This window comes from Myotis lucifugus, unplaced genomic scaffold (assembly GCF_000147115.1).
Source record: "Myotis lucifugus unplaced genomic scaffold, Myoluc2.0 scaffold_158, whole genome shotgun sequence".
NCBI lineage: Eukaryota > Metazoa > Chordata > Mammalia > Chiroptera > Vespertilionidae > Myotis > Myotis lucifugus.
The window spans coordinates 1,498,424-1,518,355 of NW_005871206.1; the positions used below are offsets into that span (position 1 = coordinate 1,498,424).

At 45.5% G+C, this 19,932-nt stretch overlaps 1 protein-coding gene across 4 annotated transcripts in view; it reads right to left on the minus strand.

Moving 5' to 3' along the window:
- COIL (coilin) overlaps positions 1-17,797 on the minus strand; it is a 29,482-nt gene extending 11,685 nt beyond the window's left edge. For 2 of the 4 annotated variants that reach the window (XM_023759598.1, XM_006095590.3), the window contains exons 1-6: positions 17,542-17,797; positions 10,549-11,644; positions 10,335-10,421; positions 9,848-9,895; positions 7,659-7,728; positions 3,695-3,789 (exon numbers count right to left, since the gene is read on the minus strand). In XM_023759598.1, coding sequence (XP_023615366.1) covers positions 3,695-3,789; positions 7,659-7,728; positions 9,848-9,895; positions 10,335-10,421; positions 10,549-11,644; positions 17,542-17,786 — 1,641 coding nt within the window. In that variant the 5' untranslated portion in view covers positions 17,787-17,797. Of the gene's footprint in view, positions 1-3,694; positions 3,790-7,658; positions 7,729-8,651; positions 8,776-9,847; positions 9,896-10,334; positions 10,422-10,548; positions 11,645-17,541 lie in introns of those variants that run through there. The other 2 variants (XR_002830923.1, XM_006095591.3) reach the window with 2 other exon arrangements.
- Between the last annotated feature and the right edge of the window lie 2,135 nt (positions 17,798-19,932).

Sequence of the window (19,932 nt, forward strand, 5' to 3'; positions counted from 1 at the left end):
CACTGAAGGGGCTGTGGCCAGCCTGCAAACAGTCATCAGCCCCTCACCGAGGTTGGCCAGGCACCCCAGCAGGAACCCCCACCCTGAAGGGGCTGTGGCCAGCCTGCAAACAGCCATCAGCCCCTCACCCAGTTTGGCCAGGCACTCCAGAGGGGACTCCAACCCTGCAGGGGGTGTGGCCAGCCTACAAACAGCCATCAGCCACTCACCCAGGCTGGCCAGGCACCCCAGCAGGACCCCCACCCTGATCCGGGACACCTTTCAGGGCAAACCAGCTGGCCCCCACCCATGCACCAGGCCTCTATCCTCCTATATAATAAAAGGGTAATATGCAAATTGACCCTATCAGCAGAACGAGTGGGAATGACTAGTCACTATGACACACACTGACCACCAGGGGGCAGATGCTCAATGCAGGAGCTGCCCCCTGGTGGTCAGTGCGCTCCCACAGGGGGAGCTCTGCTCAGCCACAAGCCAGGCTGACGGCTGCCAGTACAGTGGTGGTGGTGGGAGCCTCCCCCGCCTCCTCAGCAGCTCTAAGGATGTCCAACTGCAGCTTAGCCCTGCTCCCCGCTGGCAAGTGGACATCCCCTGAGGGCTCCTGGGCTGCCAGAGGGATGTCTGACTGCCAGCTTAGGCCCAATCCCCTGGGGAGCGGGCCTAAGCCAGCAGGTGGTCATCCCCCGAGAGGTCCCAGACTGCGAGAGGGCACAGGCCGGGCTGAAGGACCACCCCCGAGTGCACAAATTTTTGTGTACTGCGTCTCTAGTCTATACTAATAAAAGAGTAATATGCTAATTAGACTGGATAGACTAGATGTCTTCCGGACGTCCTTCCTGACAATGCCAGGGCCCGGGCTGGGAGAAGCCGCCCACCGTCCCAGGTATCTGCGGCTGGCCGGAGGGAGGAAAGCCCAGGTCCAGGGTGTCTGCCAAGGCTGGAGGAGGGAAGCCGGTGCCGGCAGCCAGGGGAAGGAAGGCCTACTCTTGCACAAATTTTTGTGTATCGAGCCTCTAGTTTAAAATATAAACATCTTATATATAAACTAGAGGCCCGGTGCACAAAAATTTGTGCATGGCAGGGGGGGGGTGAAGGGGGTCCCTCAGCCCGTCCTGTGCCCTCTCGCAGTCTGGGACCCCTCGGGAGATAACGACCTGCTGGCTTAGGCCTGCTCCCGGGTGGCAGAGGGCACGCCCAATCCCTAGGTGCAGCCCCTGGTTGGGCTCAGAGCAGGGCCGATTGGGGAGTTGGGGCGCCGCCCCCTGTCATGCACAGACCAGGGCAGATGGGGAGGTTGCGATGCCACCCCTAGTCACGCTCAGGGTACAGCTGATTTGGGGGTTGGGGCACCGCCCCCTGTCACACTCAAGGCAGGGTCGATGGGGAGGTTGCGGCGCCACCCCCTGTCATGCACAGAGCAGGGCCCATCAGGGGGGTTGGGGCTCCGTACCCTGTCACACACAGAGCAGGGCCGATCAGGGGGTTGAGGAGCTCCCCCCTGTCACGCACAGAGCGGGGCCGATCAGGGGGTTGAGGAGCTCCCCCCTGTCACTCACAGAGTAGGGCCGATAGGGGAGTTGGGGCACCGCCCCGTCACCCACAGAGCAGGGCAGAACAGGGGGTTGGGGCGCTGCACCCTGTCACACTCAGGGCAGGGCCGATGGGGAGGTTATGGCTCTACCCTGTCACACACAGAGCAGGGCCCGTGGGGGGGGGGGGTTGGGGCCGCCGCCCCCTGTCACACACAGAGCAGGGCCGATCAGGGGGTTGGGGCGCTGCACCCTGTCACACACAGAGCCACAGGGCGATCAGGGGGTTGGGGAGCTCCCCCCTATCAGGCACAGAGCAGGGCTGATCAGGGGGTTGGGGCGCCTTCCCTTGTCATGAACAGAGCAGGGCAGATGGGGAGGTTGTGGCCCCGCCCCCTGTCACACACAGAGCCGAAGGGCGATCAGGGGGTTTGGGCGCTGCCCCCTGTCACGCTGATCCCGGTGCCGGGAGGCATATTACCCTTTTACTATATAGGATAGAGGCCTGGTGCACGGGTGGGGGCCGGCTGGTTTGCCCTGAAGGGTGTCCTGGATTAGGGTGGGCGTCCCCACTGGGGTGCCTGGCCAGTCTGGGTGAGAGGCTGAAGCTCCCACCCGCTCCTTTTTTTATTTTTATTTTTTATTCTGGGCCAGCTTTAGCTCTGAGGCCTCGGCTGCTGAAAGCCGGTTTCTGGCCTTTGTTTTTCCTTCTGTATTTGATACAATGTTTCGGTCAGGCTGGCTGAAGCCAGGCTGACTGAAAGCTGGTTTCTGGGGTTTTGTTTAGCTTCTATATTTGCAACATAGTTGCAGCTGAGAGGCCAGCAGCGGCAGGCGGGGAACGTTGGAGTCCACAGTCACTGGAGCAAGCAAGCCTCCCTGCTCGCTTCAGTGCAGGGCTGCCGGCCGCCATCTTGGCTGACAGTTAATTTGCATAAGGATACGCTGATTAGCCAATGGGAAGGGTAGCGGTCGTACGCCAATTACCATGTTTCTCTTTTATTAGTGTAGATTCTATTTCCTTTAATGCTAGCAAAACCTAATGAACCATCCATTGCCAGCAACTAGTCTGGCTGCCTAAAAAGTTCTAAAACATATACTTCCTAAAATGGCAATTTAAGGGTTTAAACAAAGTCAAAAGACAGAACCATCATTTTATGTCATTCTTCAAAACCAAACTTGCTGTTTTTAGTCAGAATTGTGGCAATGTCTGAGAGGCAGCAGTGACTACAAGGAGACTTGATGGAGATTTCCAGAGGGGACTGCTAATGTTCTTGATCTGGGTGCCGGTTACATGAGTATGTTCATGTGTGAAAATCGTCCCAGCTATATTTATATGCACTTTTCTGAATCTACATGTCAATAAGAGATTTTTATGATCTGCTAGTCTTTTGTATTGAAATCCTTATATAACCTTACATACGACTAGAGGCCCGGTGCACGAATTCGTGCATGGGTGAGGTCACTCAGCCTGGCAGGTGATCAAGGCCTATCAGGGAGGCCGTCTGGCACGGGGGAGGGACCGTGGGAGGTTGGCAGGCGGGGGAGGGAGAGGTTAGCTGTGGGAGCACACTGACCACCAGGGGGCAGCTCCTGCATTGAGCGTCTGCTCCCTGGTGGTCAGTGCGTGTCATAGCGACTGGTCAACAGGTCATTCCAGTTGTTAAGTTGCTTAGGCTTTCATACATATAGATGACTATGCAAATCTAGACTCTGTGCATCTTGTCATAGAGGCTCTTTAAGGTCCAAGATGATGCCCTAACTGGACACTTGGCATTGATATGCCACCTTGTAGGCAGGACAGACATCCTCAAGACCCAGATCCTTTATGATTTTATTTTTTTAATTTTTAAAAATGTTTTCATTGATTTCAGAGAGAGGAAGGGAGGAGAGAGATAGAAACATCAATTATGAGAATCATCGATTGGCTGCCTTCTGCACGCCCCACACTGGGGATCAAGCCTGCAACCTGAGCATGTGCCCTGACTGGGAATCAAACTTTGACTTCCTGGTCCATGCTCAGCCACTGAGCCACACTAGCCGGGCTCCTTCATGATTTTAATATAGGCAGTTCAGCAAGCTGCAAAGTCTTTCAGACAGACCAACAGTAATCAGTCGAGAGAGAATGGATAACTCAGCAATCCCAAGAAGAGAAGCACGCCTACCTTTCTCTCCTGTGTCACGGCGTACTCCACAACCTCAGATCCATTTTCATTGTGATAAACTAAATCGAATTTCCCAGGTTCTTTTATGGGTGAAACTAGATGGTAAGGAGGAGAGACAATAAGTCACTTCCCAGTAGTGAAAACATTCTTCGACAGGCAATTTACATCATTAGAAAAACCATCACAAACAAACTGCATTGATGTGGAGGCTGGCTATGCACATGCGAGCATGGAGTGCTCCCTCCGTGACAGGAGACTCTGAGAAAAGCCTGCACCAGCAGACGGGAGCTTCTTGGCCTTTCTTCAGGGATGATATTTCCTTCATCAAAAAGAAACGAGCTTGACACACTATCACTCATACTCCCAGAAAAGAATGTACAACCACAAGATAATCCCAACAAGGGAAGGTAATCTGAATTCTGCAAAATACTTCTACCTTGCTATGTCCTCAGAAATTGCTATGTCCTCAGAAATTACACATGCTTACTACTTAGTAATATAGCAGTCCTCACTTTGCATGGTAGTGTGGGACCCTAAAAATCACGCAAAACAATAAAATAATCAATGGGGAAATGCTGGAAACCAAGATCAACAGTAATTAACGTGAGGAGTCTGGCAGAAGGCTAGCCGGTACTCCTTTTGATATTCATAGGGTGAATATTTACATTTTATACTTGCTGCTGACTCAATGGCCTAAAGCAAACTCCCCCAAAACCTGACAATTTTACTGCTTACTAAACATTACCATTGATATGTCTGTTTGCATTCCTAAAAGGCAATTGTGTATTCTAGTAAATAAAAGCAGTTGGGAACGGAGACTCAGCGAGAACTTGACTGCTATGGTCGAGTTTTCCTCTGGTATCAAAATTAATATTTCGTCTTGTGTGTCATTTGTGCCTCAGCTCTACCTCCAAGCCTTTGAACCCTGAAAGCCATGCTGGCCGTGGACTTTCACAGGGAAAATGATGACTGTTTCACAATCTTTAAAAAATTCTGTCAAAACTTTAAAATCTTTACTATATAAGGAAATGAAAAGAAGTAATACTAATACTTATGGAGCATATTATAATTTAAAACATTAGAAACACTGAGAATTGAAGCACACAGCTTCTTTGTAATATTCTTACCAAGGGTAGTTTGAAGAGTACTTACCTTCTTGTCAGGCAACAATGATAGAGAGAATCTTTTCTATTACTTGCAGAACTGTCATACTCACTTCTAAGTTTGGATCAGCTTTCAATACTTTATTCCTATTTCAACTACCCATTTTGTAAGTGTCATGTGGGTTTATCACTGAGGGACAAGGGAGCAGCAAAGGCACACACCTTGCTGTGTGTATGGAAAATGAGTAACAAAAGCACAGTGACCGATCACCAAGACTGAAAGAAGTGGTTGGTCACCGGTCATGATGGGCATCTGTTATTATGTAGTGACTTGTGGACTAAAGAGCTGGCAGCACCTTATGCAATTACTCTCATTAATATACTCAATGTCAATGAGGGACTGGTGTTGTTAACTAAACCAGGGTAACTGAAGTGCATGGATATCAGAACCATGCAAAGCAAGGACTATGAGTATTTCTATTGGAAAACAGATAAAGCCATTCCTTGTTGCCCAGAAGAAAAGTTCTAATTAGATGTTATCACTGTCAATCACCTGACGAGCAGTGATCCAGCCTTGCCCATGGAATTTGACCATGGACAAATTTCTTTGTCCACCATTCCTAAGAAGGGGGATTTCTTCAAATGAAACCTTATCAGAATAAAGCTGGGAAACCAGGTTACATCTAATCATTTACTTAATAGCCTAAAGAGACTTTGTTGAAAAACCCTTTTTGGCTCTGGCGGGTGTTGCTCAGTGGTTAGATTGTCAGCCTGCGCACCTAAGAGTCATAGGTTTGATGCCTGGTCCAGGACACATACCTGGGTTACAGGGTGTTTTTTGCTTGTTTTTATTATTGATTTCAGAGAGAAAGGGAGAGAGAGACAGACAGACAGAAACATCAATGATGAGAGAGAATCATTGATTGGCTGCCTCCTTGCATGTCCCCTACTGGGGACTAAACCCACAATCTGGGCATGTGCCCTAACCAGGAATCCAACTGTGACCTCCTGGTTCATAGGTCGACGCTCAACCACTGAGAAACACCGGCAGGGCTGGGTTGCAGGTTTGATCCCTGGCCCCAGTCAGGGAGCATGCAGGAGGCAACAAATCAATGTGTCTCTCTCACATAGATATTACTCTCTTTCTCTCTCCTCTCTCTTTCTCCCCCTCCCCCCATCCTTCCCTCCCACTCTCTCTGAAAAGCAATGGAAAAAATGTCCTCAGGTGAGGATTAACAAAAACCCTTTTGACTAACTTCTGTGTACTCGAGTTTTGATTACATTACTACCTATTTAAATACAAATAGAAACTAATTGCCTTAGGGTCTGCTAAAGAAAAGGGGATCCCCCCTGGTCTCTGGCCAGGGGCCTTACAATACAACACAAGTTAAGCCATATACAGCAAAAGCCCTCTCATTCCACGATTTCAGAACCAATAATGAACAGGGTGAATCAGGGATAAGGCAGAATAATGTGTGGACTGTGTATACACAAATATTTTAGATACTTTATTTTGATTTAACAACACAAATGTGTTCATTTGCCAATCTTTTGAAATAGAGCTGACCAGATCTTATGAGCTTTCTTTTTTTTTTTTTTAAATATATTTTATTGATTTTTTACAGAGAGGAAGGGAAAGGGATAGAGTTAGAAACATCAATGAGAGAGAAACATCGATCAGCTGCCTCCCACACGCCCCCCACTGGGGATGTGCCTGCAACCAAGGTACATGCCCTTGACCGGAATTGAACCCGGGACCCTTGAGTCCGCAGGCAGACGATATGAGCTTTCTTTTATAAATCATATCCTTGCCGAACCGGTTTGGTTCAGTGGATAGAGCGTCGGCCTGTGGACTGAAGGGTCCCAGGTTCGATTCTGGTCAAGGGCATGTATCTTGGTTGCGGGCACATCCCTAGTAGGAGGTGTGCAGGAGGCAGCTGATCGATGTTTCTCTCTCATCGATGTTTCTAGCTCTCTATCCCTCTCCCTTCTTCTCTGTAAAAAATCAATAAAATATAAAAAAAATAAATAAATCATATCCTTAATGTATGCCTGCAATTTACATAATTTCCAGTTTTGAGTTTTTTTAAAGTGATGCAAGAATGCAAAAAACTAGCAAGGCAATTTAAGTGCAAAAGCTTCCCAGATTTTTAAATTCCTCCCAATCTCTTATAAAGCTGACCCACCCACACAAAACTTAATGGCAAGTTTTTTAGCCACACTTCTGCATCAGCATTCAACTTAGGTTTTATAAAAAGAACTAGAGGCCCAATGCACGAATATTCGTGCAAGAATGGGCCTTCCTTCCCCTGGCTACTGGCACCACCTTCGCTCCGGCCTGGAGCCGCCTTTCCACCTTCCCATCCTGCCCAGAGGCCCCGAGCGGTTGGGGCAGGGCGGAATGCCTGTGTTGTTGCCATGGCAACGACACACGTGTCCCATCCGCTCTGTGCCTGCGTATGCAAAATAACCTGCCATCTTTGTTAGGTTAATTTGCATACTCACGCCCGATTGGCTGGTGGGCATCACGAAGGTATGGTCAATTTGCATCTTTCTCTTTTATTAGTGTAGATTTTCTGAAATCAATTTTCATCGGTTTATGTAATTTTTATGAAATTACATAATGACAGTAATAAGAACAACTTGCCTAAAAGCTTTGGGGAAAAAAAATCCAATAACTCTTAGTGGACACTCTACTCCACCAGTGGGGCTCAGGCCTGGGCTGTTCTGTGCTGACAGAGGTGGTGGAGAGCGCCAGTTAATCATGGGGCCAAAGAAGACAGCAGCTCCCGTGTGCACAGCTACTTAGAAACCAATGAGATATGAAAAGCCTACATTTTCAAATTCTTTTCTAGACTCACCAGGTGTGGATGAAAGGATTTCTATATCTACTTGCTGGGTCTCTGGATTGTGGCTCAATATTTTTCCTTCCTTTCAAAAATAAAAGTTGAAGTCAAAAATCAACACACAAAACATTACGAATATATTAGAACCACTGAACTGTACACTTTAAAATGGTTTAAACCAGCAGTTGCCAACCTTTCGGACCTCACAGACCACCAGTGGTCTGTGGACCACTGGTTTAAACTGTGGATTTTATGTTATGTGAATTTTATCTCAATAAAAAAAAATTTGTTAAATCAGCATGTAGGGTAAATGATACTCCCACACACCAAGCCACTATTTTCCCTAATCGTAATCACCACAGGGTCAGGTACCACACGAGGAATAGTCCCTACAGACCACAGCCTGCTCCTTACTGAAATGAGCCAATCCTAGATTGTTTCCTGCACCCTGCCTGTCTATCCCCAGGAGACCCCAGTAAAGGCTCTCTCCTCACTCCTGCTTCTGCCTCCTGACTACACCCAGGTGATTTCCTCTGCGTCACGGCAGGGGGTGGCATTGCCCCTCCTCTTGGGAAATATAAGTAGTAAGTTCCTATTTCAATAGCATTGGCTCACTCAGCCACCTCCATAAATTCAAATCCCATGGGTACAAATGCGGCAGGGAGATTTGAGTTTTGAAGGCAAGCTTAATAAATTCCCAGTCAAGGGCAGTACCTCGGTTACAGGTTCCATCCCCAGCCAGTCAGGGAACGTGCAGGAAGCAACCAGTTGATGTGTCTCTCTCATATTGAAGTTTCTCTCTCTCTCAGTCCCCCCTCCCTTCCTCTCTCTCTCTCAAAAATATCCTCCAGTGAGGATTAAAAAATATATATAAAAAAATAAATAAAGTAGCAGGGAGATTTGAGTTTTGAAAAATAAATAAAGTAGCCGGGAGATTTGAGTTTTGAAGGCAAGCTTAATAAATAAGCCAGCGATCTGCCTTGGTTGGTTTGGCTCAGTGGCTGGAGCATCAGCTGGCGAACTGAAGGGTCTCGGGTTCAATTCCTAGTCAAGGGCAGTACCTTGGTTACAGGTTCCATCCCCAGCCGGTCAGGGAACGTGCAGGAAGCCGGCGATCAAGCAGGTAACAGAACTTGTGGTCAAAGCAAAAAAGTGGGACTAATTTTCTGTCTCAAAATGATTTTGAAAGCAATTTCAAAAAAGTTCTAAAACTACTAGGAAATAAAGTAAGTAAATACTTCTAAGGTAATAACTATGATGATGACTAGCATCCACTTAATGTGAATTTTAATAACATATAGAATCACAGTGTGTAGAGCTATGAAATGTATCAATTCTATATTTATTCCCATTTCCTCATATATCACAGAATTAAATTAGTTACTTATGTAGGGTGACAAAACATTTTGATTTGCCCAAGACAGGTCTGTTTACATTTCCTTTCGGTAATTCACAAATATGTAAAATATATTCCTATGATGAAAACAATACAATTTTCTGGCTGAGAGCTATTTATTATTTTCTTTCAAAGTTTTGGATATGAGGGAAGAGTACTCAAATAAGTCTGTGTGTCTAAGCTAATTTTTAAAAATTGAATAAAAAGAATTAAATTCGTTATTCTCATTCTATAGTCTTCCCAAGTGTAAGGAAAACAACACTAGGAGACTTCACAGTGATGTTATTAAAAAGTTTACAGTTCGGTAATGTTTTTGTTTTTTACTTTACGGCATTGTTTACTCAAAAAAAATCAGCATTATTCATACCAACAATATTAAATTTGACTTCAGCTTCTTTAATATATTGACAATTATCCTATATAATAAAAGCATAATATGCTAAGTGTCTGGTCATCCATTTAACCAAAGCGTAATATGCTAATGATATGCTAAGGTCGCTCAACCGCTCGCTATGTCCACCAGGGGACAGACACTCCGACTGGTAGGTTAGCTTGCTGCTGAGGTCCAGCTGATCGGGACTGAGTGAGATGGGCCACACATGCCCTGGAACCCTCCCACAGTCCCTCCCCGGCCCCAGTGGTGCACCGGTGGGGTCCCTCAGCCTAGCCAGCACCCTCTTGCAATCCGGGACCCCTCGGGGGATGTCAGAGAGCTGGTTTCGGCCCGATCCCACAGGCCAGGCTGAGGGACCCCACTGGTGCACAAAGTCGTGCACTGGGCTTCTAGTTTTTAAATAAAAAGTCTTACCTTGTAGTCAGAGACATCAGGAGAATAATCAGGTGTTAGTTCCAAAAGCTAAAAAAAGAAAGAAAGAAAAAGTCCACAAATACTAGTACATAAGTCCCGTGGTCCCTATCTCTGAGAAAACACAGCCTGACCACAAATCTGTAGCAAAACAGGAGTTCCACTGGTTTGGGGAAAGGGGTGATATGTATAGCTTTCTTTCATTGAGCACTTGCTATATTCTAGACACTACCCTAAGCCATTTTTATTCATTTAGAAAACAATTACTGGCACCTATTACACACTAGGCATGAGAACATGAAAGATGTGATCTGGGCGGGAAGGGTGTGTGTGTGTGTGTATACACATATATACACACACATACATACATATGTACACATACATATGCGTATGTATATAGATGTCTGTTTATTTACATATATACTCTAACAAGTAATTTTTCTTGGAGGGAGAATAATCTTTTTGTTGTAATTGTTGTTTTAAAACATACCTTAAATGCAATCTTTTCTCCAATTTGGGGGGCAGCTGCTAACAGTGGTAACAGACTGTAGTCCTTCTTGGGTGTCCGTACTGGATTCTGAAAAACAGTACTTATTAGTTATGTGACTCTGTTACTGGTGAGAAAATGTGAACCGATGACATCAACTCGAGACACACTCTGAGGGGAAGGGGGAAGTGGTAAACTCACAATAAAGACTACTTGCCTGGATAATAGTAGATGAGTTTGTTACTGTTTCATTTAAATGCTGCTGCTTCTCATATTCAGCGTCTCTATTTAAAACAAGGGGAACAGCAAGTCCTCGTCCTCGACCTCTCCCCCGCGTGCCCCGACCCCTAACTCCCTTCCAAGAAAGAAGGTCCTCTCCTCTACCCCAACCTCTTCCCAAACTGGCAGGGAGAGTCACGTTGGGAGGACCAGGAGGAGTCTGCCTGCCACCATTTGAGTCAGAGTTCCTCCATCCAGTAGCATTTAGAGTCTGTGATGAAGGCCCCAGACCTGGACGACCTCTGCCCGCAAACAGGCCTACTGGCTTTAAGGGCCCCGCAGTCTTCTCCAGGGAACTCTTTGACGCCTCGCTTTGGTCATCTGAGTCCGAACTGGAGTCTGAACTGGAGTCTGAGGTTCTGGTTGTCTTGTCCTCGATGGGGGCAGAGTTAAAGGCAATTTTTGTAGCTACTTTGTTTGCAGTTGTGTTTATAGAGGACCCTTCCTTTGATAATGCAGTTGATACTTTTTCCGAGGACTTTCTGACCTCCACGATGACATTGCTCAAGTGTTCGCTGGCTGAATCATGACAAGACTCAGACTCTGAGGAGGAACTGGGACTCTCTCTTGCATGGACGTCCACGCCACCTTTCCTCTTGGCTTTCACAAGGCTGTTTCGAGCAGAACCTTTGGGAGGACTACACTTCTGGACAGTCCACTCTTTCACTGTCTGTGCTTTAGAAGGCTTGGGATTCTTCGTCTGTTTTCTATATGCACGTTTCTCCTTCTTCTTTGGCGATTTTCTTTTGGTCTCTTTGTCATCCTCATCGACTACATCAAGTGTGGCTTTGTGTTTCCTCTTGTTTTTTCCCCTTCCACTCTGATCTGTGACAGCTTTTGGTTCTGGATCCAAAGTGTTCTCGCTGCTGTTCTCTCGCCTCTTCCAATGCTTCTTTGAATTTCTGTAATCAGTTTCTTCATCCTCCTCCAACTTAAATGACCGCTTCTTTGCTTTTCTAGGTAAGAAATGAGTACTATCACCATTACTGACTACTACAGGATTCTCAGTGACTTCTCGCTCTTCTAATTTAACTCTATCAAAAGAACAAGAGAGAAAACTAGTGAGTAACTATGTCTCCAGGACGCTGTTATACATACTGAGATGACTGCAAACTGTCACCGCCGTCAGTTAATGAAAAATCATCAAATCGCTGAAGGACAAAGACTCTTTTTGACAAAATGGTTTATATGGCATCACTTATGGTCAACTTTCAAATGACTACTTTTATTTATTGACTATTTACTGTGTCCCAAACATTTTATATACATTTTTTCTAAACACCACCATGAAGTAGGTTTCTTTGATTTTCAAACAAATCACAAAATTACAGTTCAGACAAATAACTTGCCCAAGAACCAAAGCTAATAATAAACAGAAATGGGATTCAAACCTTGGTTTGTCTAACTTCACAATTTTCCCACTCTACTATGTTGCCAACCCCAAACAGTGATAATGCCAAGTGTCCAATTTAATTTTTAAATGTGGGCTGCTTTTTTTTTTAATCAGATATTATTTATAGTTTATTTAAGTTTAGGAAAATACTGAACAATTTGTTCTCTTGGCTAGTGACAGTCATCATAAAATTCCATGACATTTTGTGATTATTAATTGTATGTGTCAACTTGACTGGGCCATGGGGTGCCCAGATATGTGGTTTAACAATGTTCTGGGTGTATCTGTTAGGGTGTTTCCGGATGAGATTAACATTTGAATCAGGAGACTGAGTAAAGCAGATTGCCTTTCCCAAAATGAGTAGGCCTCACCCAATCCACTGAAGGCCTGAATAGAATAAGAGGCTGAGCAAGGGAGAAGTCGCTCTCTCTGCCTAAGCATCTTTGAGCTGGAACATGGGTCTTCTCCTGCCTTAGGACTCGAATTAGGACTAGAACACTAACCACTAACTCTCCTGGCTCTCAAGCCTTTGAACTTGACCTGGATATCACTAGTTTTCCTAGGTCTCCAGCTTGCCGACTTCAGATCTTGGGACCACTCAGCCTCCATAATCTCACAAGCCAATTGCTTTTACTAAATCTCATATCTATATCTATATCTATGTATCCATGTCTGTATCATCTCCTATTGTTTCTGTTTCTCTGGAGAACCTTAATACACACGTCATCTAAAATTATTTCACTATAGGAAAGGAATTCTGTTCCTCCATTAAACTGGAAACAGCTAATTCTAATATGTGTGCCCAATGATGGAAAGCTGAGTGTCCCCAATGTCAAGCACATAGTGGGTACTCAAAAATGCCTGCTAAAAACACACATACTTTCAATACATTTACATCTAGCTATATAATTCATCATTATTTTTTTTTTTTAGTAACCAGGGAAAGATGGTAACAATCATATTTGAACATAAAGTACATTTGGTGAATAAGAAGACATAAATGCTCTTTAAATTTTTTTAAGATATAGTAATCCTGTGGATTTATCATTCAATGTGGTAGTTGAAAAAAATCCTTAATTTCCTCAGTATAACCGAATACATAGACACATACAAGTCAAGGTAAAATAAAATCTACTGATATCAGGAATAAAATAGAGAAATAAAACTCTGAAAGGACAGGGATTTGAATTACAAAAACATTTTACCCTCTGTTCCCAGCTGTGGACGTCAGCATGAAGCAGCAAGGAAGTATTCCTCAATGTGGCAAAAGCTAGCTTGGCATCCTGTGACTTTAAAAACTACTGGGGAACTTCTGGAATATCAGATTGTTCCTTGCTATTCTTTTTTTTTTTCTTTTTTCTTAATGATTTTTTTACAGAGTGGAAGGGAGAGGGATAGAGAGTTAGAAACATTGATGAGAAAGAAACATCGATCAGCTGCCTCCTGCACACCTCCTACTGGGGATGTGCCTGCAACCAAGGTACATGCCCTTGACCAGAATCGAACCTGGGACCTTTCAGTCCGCAGGCCAATGCTCTATCCACTGAGCCAAACCGGTTAGGGCAGTTCCTTGTTATTCTTGATCAATTTGTTTTGATTCAAGTTTCAGTTCTGGGACAACCAACTAGAACCAAACTTTCTATCAACGTTGAAAATGGCTGCAAGACTTTCTGTGCTGGTGGTTTCTTAAAATCACTGGAACACAGCAGGGGCTGCATATAGCATATGCAGGACCCCTGCCTTTCAGAGGAGCTTGCAACTTTCTGGTGCTTTCAAAAGCAGCCCTTGGCATCATCTCGCCTGCTCTAAAGACAATGGATCTGAGCACAAGCGGCATGAAGGTATGACTGTGATTGCTGCAGCCTCACTACCTGCTATTCCTGAAGAGAGTAATTTCAGTATGGGACATAATAAAACTGAGAGACGTAATGCTATCCAGAGAATAAGAAATGGTTCACCTGGGTCTGTTACCATTCCTTTCAGGGTGTAGACTTTCCCTGGCAATGTCCTCTGTTTCTCCACCTGGATCAGACAACAAATGTAGCTGTCCTTTTACAAAGAGAAGTGAATTACCTGTGTAGTTAGCAATGGGAGAGATTTGAGTCCAAGAAATTTTTAAAATAGACCCTCCACTGTTCATTCAAGCTCTTTGCAGGGCAAACTGGGTAGTATTATCAAAATGCAAGGTATTCCCTTTAAATCAGCAATTTCATTTCTAGGATTCTATCATAAAAAAATATAGCCCAGCCTTAGCCCGTCTGGCTCAGTGGATAGAGAGTCAGCCTGTGGACTGAAGGGTTCCAGGTTCGATTCCAGCCAAGGGCACATGCCTAGGTTGCGGGCTTGATCCCCAGTAGGGGGCGTGCAGGAGGCAGCCGATCAATGATTCTCTCTCATCATTGATGTTTCTATCTCTCTCTCTCCCTCTCCCTTCCTCTCTGAAATCAATAAAATATATATATGTAAAAAAAATTTTAAAAATGCCATTTAAAAATATAAATATAGCCCAGCCTTTGTGGCTCAGTTGGTTGAATGTCGTCCCATGCACAAGGAGGTGGCTGGTTCGATTCCTGATCAGGGCACATGCCCAGTTTGCAGGTTCAGTCCCCAGTAGGAGACTTGCAGGAGGCAGCCAATCCATGTTTCTCTTATTATCGATGTTTCTATTTCTCTCTCCCTCTCATTCCTCTCCCTGAAATAAAAGCATTTAAAAAATATATAACATCTTATATATATATATATTTATATATATGAAATATAACACCCCTACTCACTCCCTGCCAAGGCCAAAGTGATTGTCTGAGTCCAAATCCTTCTGCCACATTAAATTTTAAAATATCACCTCAACCTTTTTCATCTGTAAAAATGGAGATAGTGATAATAATTATAGTACTCAATGAGATATTATATGTATCTAGAGGAGTGCTGGGCTCAGTGTTTGCTCTAATTTTTATTAATACAATGAATGCTTCAGCCCTCTGAGAACAGGAGTTGGGGGTTTTTTAATGCCATGTCCTATCAAAAGGAGGTGAAATTCAACGAGGGTGAAAGGATAGACCTGCACCCTCTTTGGGTCCCGTCTGTTCCCCGAAGCCTCCTTCCTGTCTGCTGCTGCCTGTAGTGGCCTGCATTATCACTGCCAGAGAGCTACTTGACCAAGGGCACACAGTGAAGGAGTGGGAGAGCTAAGATTCGAATGCAGGGTTCTGAATCCAGACCCTGAGCTCTTTGTCACTCTGCTCTCTTACCTTTCACACAATATTGAACAAAAGCAACCCATGTATTATTGGCATAAATATAGACCTGTACAACTTTTCCAGAGGCCAATTTGACCAAAGAGGACCTCTTCCAGGAATGCATCCTACTGAATTATTGCCCAAGTATACAAAGACACACAAGAATATTCACAGCAGCATATAACAGTGAAAAACAGAAAACTACTATGGTCTGAATGTTTGTGTCCCCCAAAATTCATATATTGAAATCCTAACCCCTGCTATGATGACATTAGGAGGTGGGGCTTTAGGGAGATGCTTGGGGTATGAGGGTGGCGCCCTCATGAATACCATTAGTGCCCTTAAAAATAGAGCCTACGGAGCCCCCTTGTCCACTTCCACCAAATGAGGACACTGGGAGAAGGTGTCATCTATGAACCGGAAAGCAAGCCTTCACCAGACATCAAATCTGTTGGCACCTTGACCTTGGACTTCTGGCCTCTAGAATTGTAAGAAATAAATTTCTGTTTATAAGCTACCCAGATTATGGTATTTTCGTTATAGCAGCCCAAACTAATAGAACAACCTAAAATGTCCATTACTAAGGGCCAGTTTGGTAAATTGATATGGTCACACAAAGGAACACCAGGTGGCATTTAAAAAGAATGATGTGTAGACCCCGGCTGGGTGGCTCAGTTGGTTAGAGCGTCATCCCAATGTGCCTGGGTTGCAGTTTGATCCCCGGTCAGGGCACATACAAGACTCAGCCAATGAATGCATAAATAAGTGGAACAACAAATCCATCTCTCTCTTTCTCTTCTTCACTCTTCTCTCTCAATTTTTTTTTTTTAAGGAAAGAGACATGCCTATACACAAAGAAGGTATGTGAAAACACAAGGGAGACATCTGCAAGCCAAGGAGCAGGGCCTCAGAAAAAAACTTAATAGGAGAGGATGCAGTCCTCTCAATTCTAATACTATTTAAATAGTCCCTGAAGATGTAAAGAAAATGGAAATCTATTCCGCAGTGAATAAAAAGGAAAAAGGACTTTTCTTTTTTTTAAATTTGGACGATTTCAAATTGTCATTAGAAAGAGCTAAACAGCCCTAACAGGTTTGGCTCAGTGGATAGAGCGTCAGCCTGCGGACTCAAGGGTCCCAGGTTCGATTCCAGTCGAGGGCATGTACCTTGGTTGCGGGCACATCCCCAGTAGGGAGTGTGCAGGAGGCAGCTGATCGATGTCTCTCTCTCATCGATGTTTCTAACTCTCTATCCCTCTCCCTTCCTCTCTGTAAAAAAATCAATAAAATGTATTTTAAAAAAAGAAAAAGAAAGAGCTAAACAGCCCGGGGGGTGTGGCTCGGTGGTTGAGCGGCGACCCATGAACAGTGAGGTCACCTTTGACTCCCCGTCAGGGCACATGCCCAGGCTGCAGGCTTCCTCCCCAGTAGGGGACATGCAGGAGGCAGCCCACAGATGATGTTTCTATTTCTCTCTCCTTCTCCCTTCCTCTCTCTCTCAAAATCAATAAAAACATATATATTTTTTAAAGAAGCCCTGAACAAATTAGTCCAAGGTAGGAATCCGAATTGAAATGACGATGCCTTACCATTTTATTGAGACCAATCAACCGCACGTGGGCGGCTCACATCCCCAATGGCTCCTCCATACTCAGTATCATTTTTGTTTAAATCTCCAAAGGCCTACTTAAAACGTCTGTTTCCCAATTCACACCCCAGAAGGTCCCACACACCTAGGTCAGTGAGCCCCAAAACGCCCGACGAGACCCAGAACGACCCCCATCGGGAGTCTCGGGGGCCATCGCAGCGGCACTGCGTCCGGACTGGCTGCGCGGGAGGAAGAGAACGTGGCTGTCCCCCGCTCTGCTCGGCTCTCCCGCACCTGAGCCGCCCGGGGACGGCGGCCTCGGCAGGTCCGCACCAGGCGCACGGAACGCGGTGCCCGGCTGAATAAAAGGGCGCCAGCGAGAGCCCGGCGGAAAGGACCGCGGGCCCTGCCCGTGCCGACATCAGGGCTCTCCCCAGCCTGCGGCGCTAACCAGCCGCGTCCGGCGCGTCGGGAAGGATGCCCGTTACAAGGCGCATCCCCAACCTCCTCCCCGACGAATCGGAAGCTCTGCGGGTCAGGAGCGCGCAGTTTCAGGGTCTCACTCCATCCCCATCCCCATCCCCATGCCCACCCCACAGCCCCATCCACGCGCGGTCTGCAGAAGCCGGCCGCACCCCTGGACCTGCACAGGCGCGTCCCCGGCGCCCCGCCCGCCCCGCGGCCCCCACGCCCCCCACGCCCGCTGCGCGCGCACCTGAGGCAATCGTTGTCTCGGACCAGGCGCGCGCTCTCGCCGTGGGGCAAGAGCCCCCCCTCCAAGTAGAGGCTGAGGATGGCCCCGGAACTGAAGCCGAAGCGCTGGCGGATGAGACTAATGAGATCCGTGACTACCCGGCATCTGTTCAAATCGACCAGAAGCCAGAAGTCCATGCAGTTCGGGGTGGCTGGCGGCGGGTAATCAAATCGAAGCCGTAGCCTAACAGTCTCGGAGGCTGCCATCTTGCTCGATGCTCTACGGAAGCCGAGACACGCCACAGCGCTCCCGGGAGGCGGGCCGCCGGGCCCGCCCCCTGGCGCCGCTCGCGTGCGCCACCTATGGGTGGCAAGTGGCTATTGCAGTTTTCGTGAATGGCAACGCCGAGCGGGGTTGATTGAATTCAGTTCAGAGGAGGCTAAGAGGACCAATAAATAAAATCCCCTTATCCTTTCCTACCGAGTACTATTGTAGAGTGTGAATTTAGGCCACTTTCCGTGTAAACTCTCTGATAAAGCAATTCTCAGCAGTTGTCTTCTAAGATATTAGCTAGTCTACGCAAAGAGTTTTTTAAAACTCCCAAATACATTTAGTTGACAAACTTTTCATCATAGATGTCATAAAGATGTTGTTCCTAATGTATTGTAAATATTAACATTAAAAAATTAATCACTCTTAAAAATAGAATTTAAATACCTTAGCAGTTTAATTCCTACCACCATCCACATTAAAACATAAAAATAAGCCCTCTTATTAACCTGTAATCAGAAATTTTACATCATTCGATTCCATTCCAATATCCTACATATTATCTCCTTTAGTTTTCATGACAAAGATATGAATTATTATTATTATTCCCATTTTGAAGATCAAAAGTTCAGAAAAATTAAGTACCTTCCCCAAGGTCGCTGGACCAGTAAAGGACCACCCATGTTAAGATGGTTCCCTATTTCTTTTCTCTGGCCCAAAGCTCAGTGCCCTCTCCCTTCACCGGCAGGACTCTGCCACTTCACAGAGCTTCAGATAAAAACATCTGTCCATTTATGAGGGGCAGAGGGGAAGGACAGGGAGGGGAACAGGACAGGGAGAGGCCTTGTCGCATGTACTTTGTTTTTCTGTTCTGTGTTTTTCATCGTGCACTTTTGAACCAGTATTTAGAAGTATAACCTGACCATCATACAGCCCCTGCATATTCTTGTTTCCTAGCTCAGTGGGTGAGTTGTTCAGTACACCCTAAGATAAACACGACCATTAGACACACACACGAAAACATCTCTAACACTCTTTTTCTCTTTTCCCCTTCCGAAACCCCCAGTACCCTCTTTAAAATGACTGCTGTGAAGGAAGGCAGAACACAGGGGGAGCAGCAGCAGTGGAGGCCAGCTGGGCTCCTGCAGCAGATCCTCAGCCTGAAGCTCCGGCTCCATGGGCAAAGGAACCCTGTGCCCCTACTCTCCTTTCTGCTCCTTCCCCAGAGATGTGCTATGGGTGGTACTATGGGCACTGGTATCCTCTCTCTTCTTTCATGTCCCCGCTGGATTACTGGCCCTCCTCACCCCTGGGCATCGCAAATATGGTAGGTTCATGTCTGTAAGCATCCTGTTGATGAGCTTCATGGGACCAATTGCTGCTGGAATCCGAAGTGCAGTAATTGCTGGAGCGAACCGAGCAACAGGAAAGGAAATGATACCCTTTGAAGCCCTTGCCTGGGGCACTGGACACACGTTTTGTGTAGCGGTAGTCTCCCTTTTACGGGTTTTAGCTACTCTATATACTACTCTATATACACTTACGCTATGATGTCAAACCTAAGTTTTATAGAATTCTCCGAAAGGATACAATATGGAATGCAGTGTTTTCTGAGTTCTTCAAATGGAAGCAACTTAGATGATGAAGTAGCTGAAGAACAGCATCTAGCCCTTTCTTCAATTTGAAGCTTCAAGAATCAAAGATCTTCTTGGACTCCTATTGTTCTCAACCAAAACAGATAAGTTTTGTTTTGTTTGTTTTGAAATTCAATGTAAGCAGTTTTACATGTGCTTCTCTACCCAAAGCCACGTCAACAGTGCTTCTGGGTTAGCAGAATATACTGCACTAAATCTTATTTGTTCTAAAATAAATAAATTAATTAACTGTTGTGAAGATGATGTTAACAACACAGAATAATGCTGATGACAAATGATCAAGAGAAAATAAACAAATAACTTTTTATGATTGTATTTTAAAAGGTGACGTAAAAGACTAGAGAAAAAATATATCCCAGATGTCAACAATGGTTATGTAGGATCTAACATTTTTTCTCAACTTTCCAAAATGTCCATAATATACGTAACTTCATAAGAAAAATAATTTTTAAAAATCTCTGAAAATGGAATCCCACAGTTTTCAAGG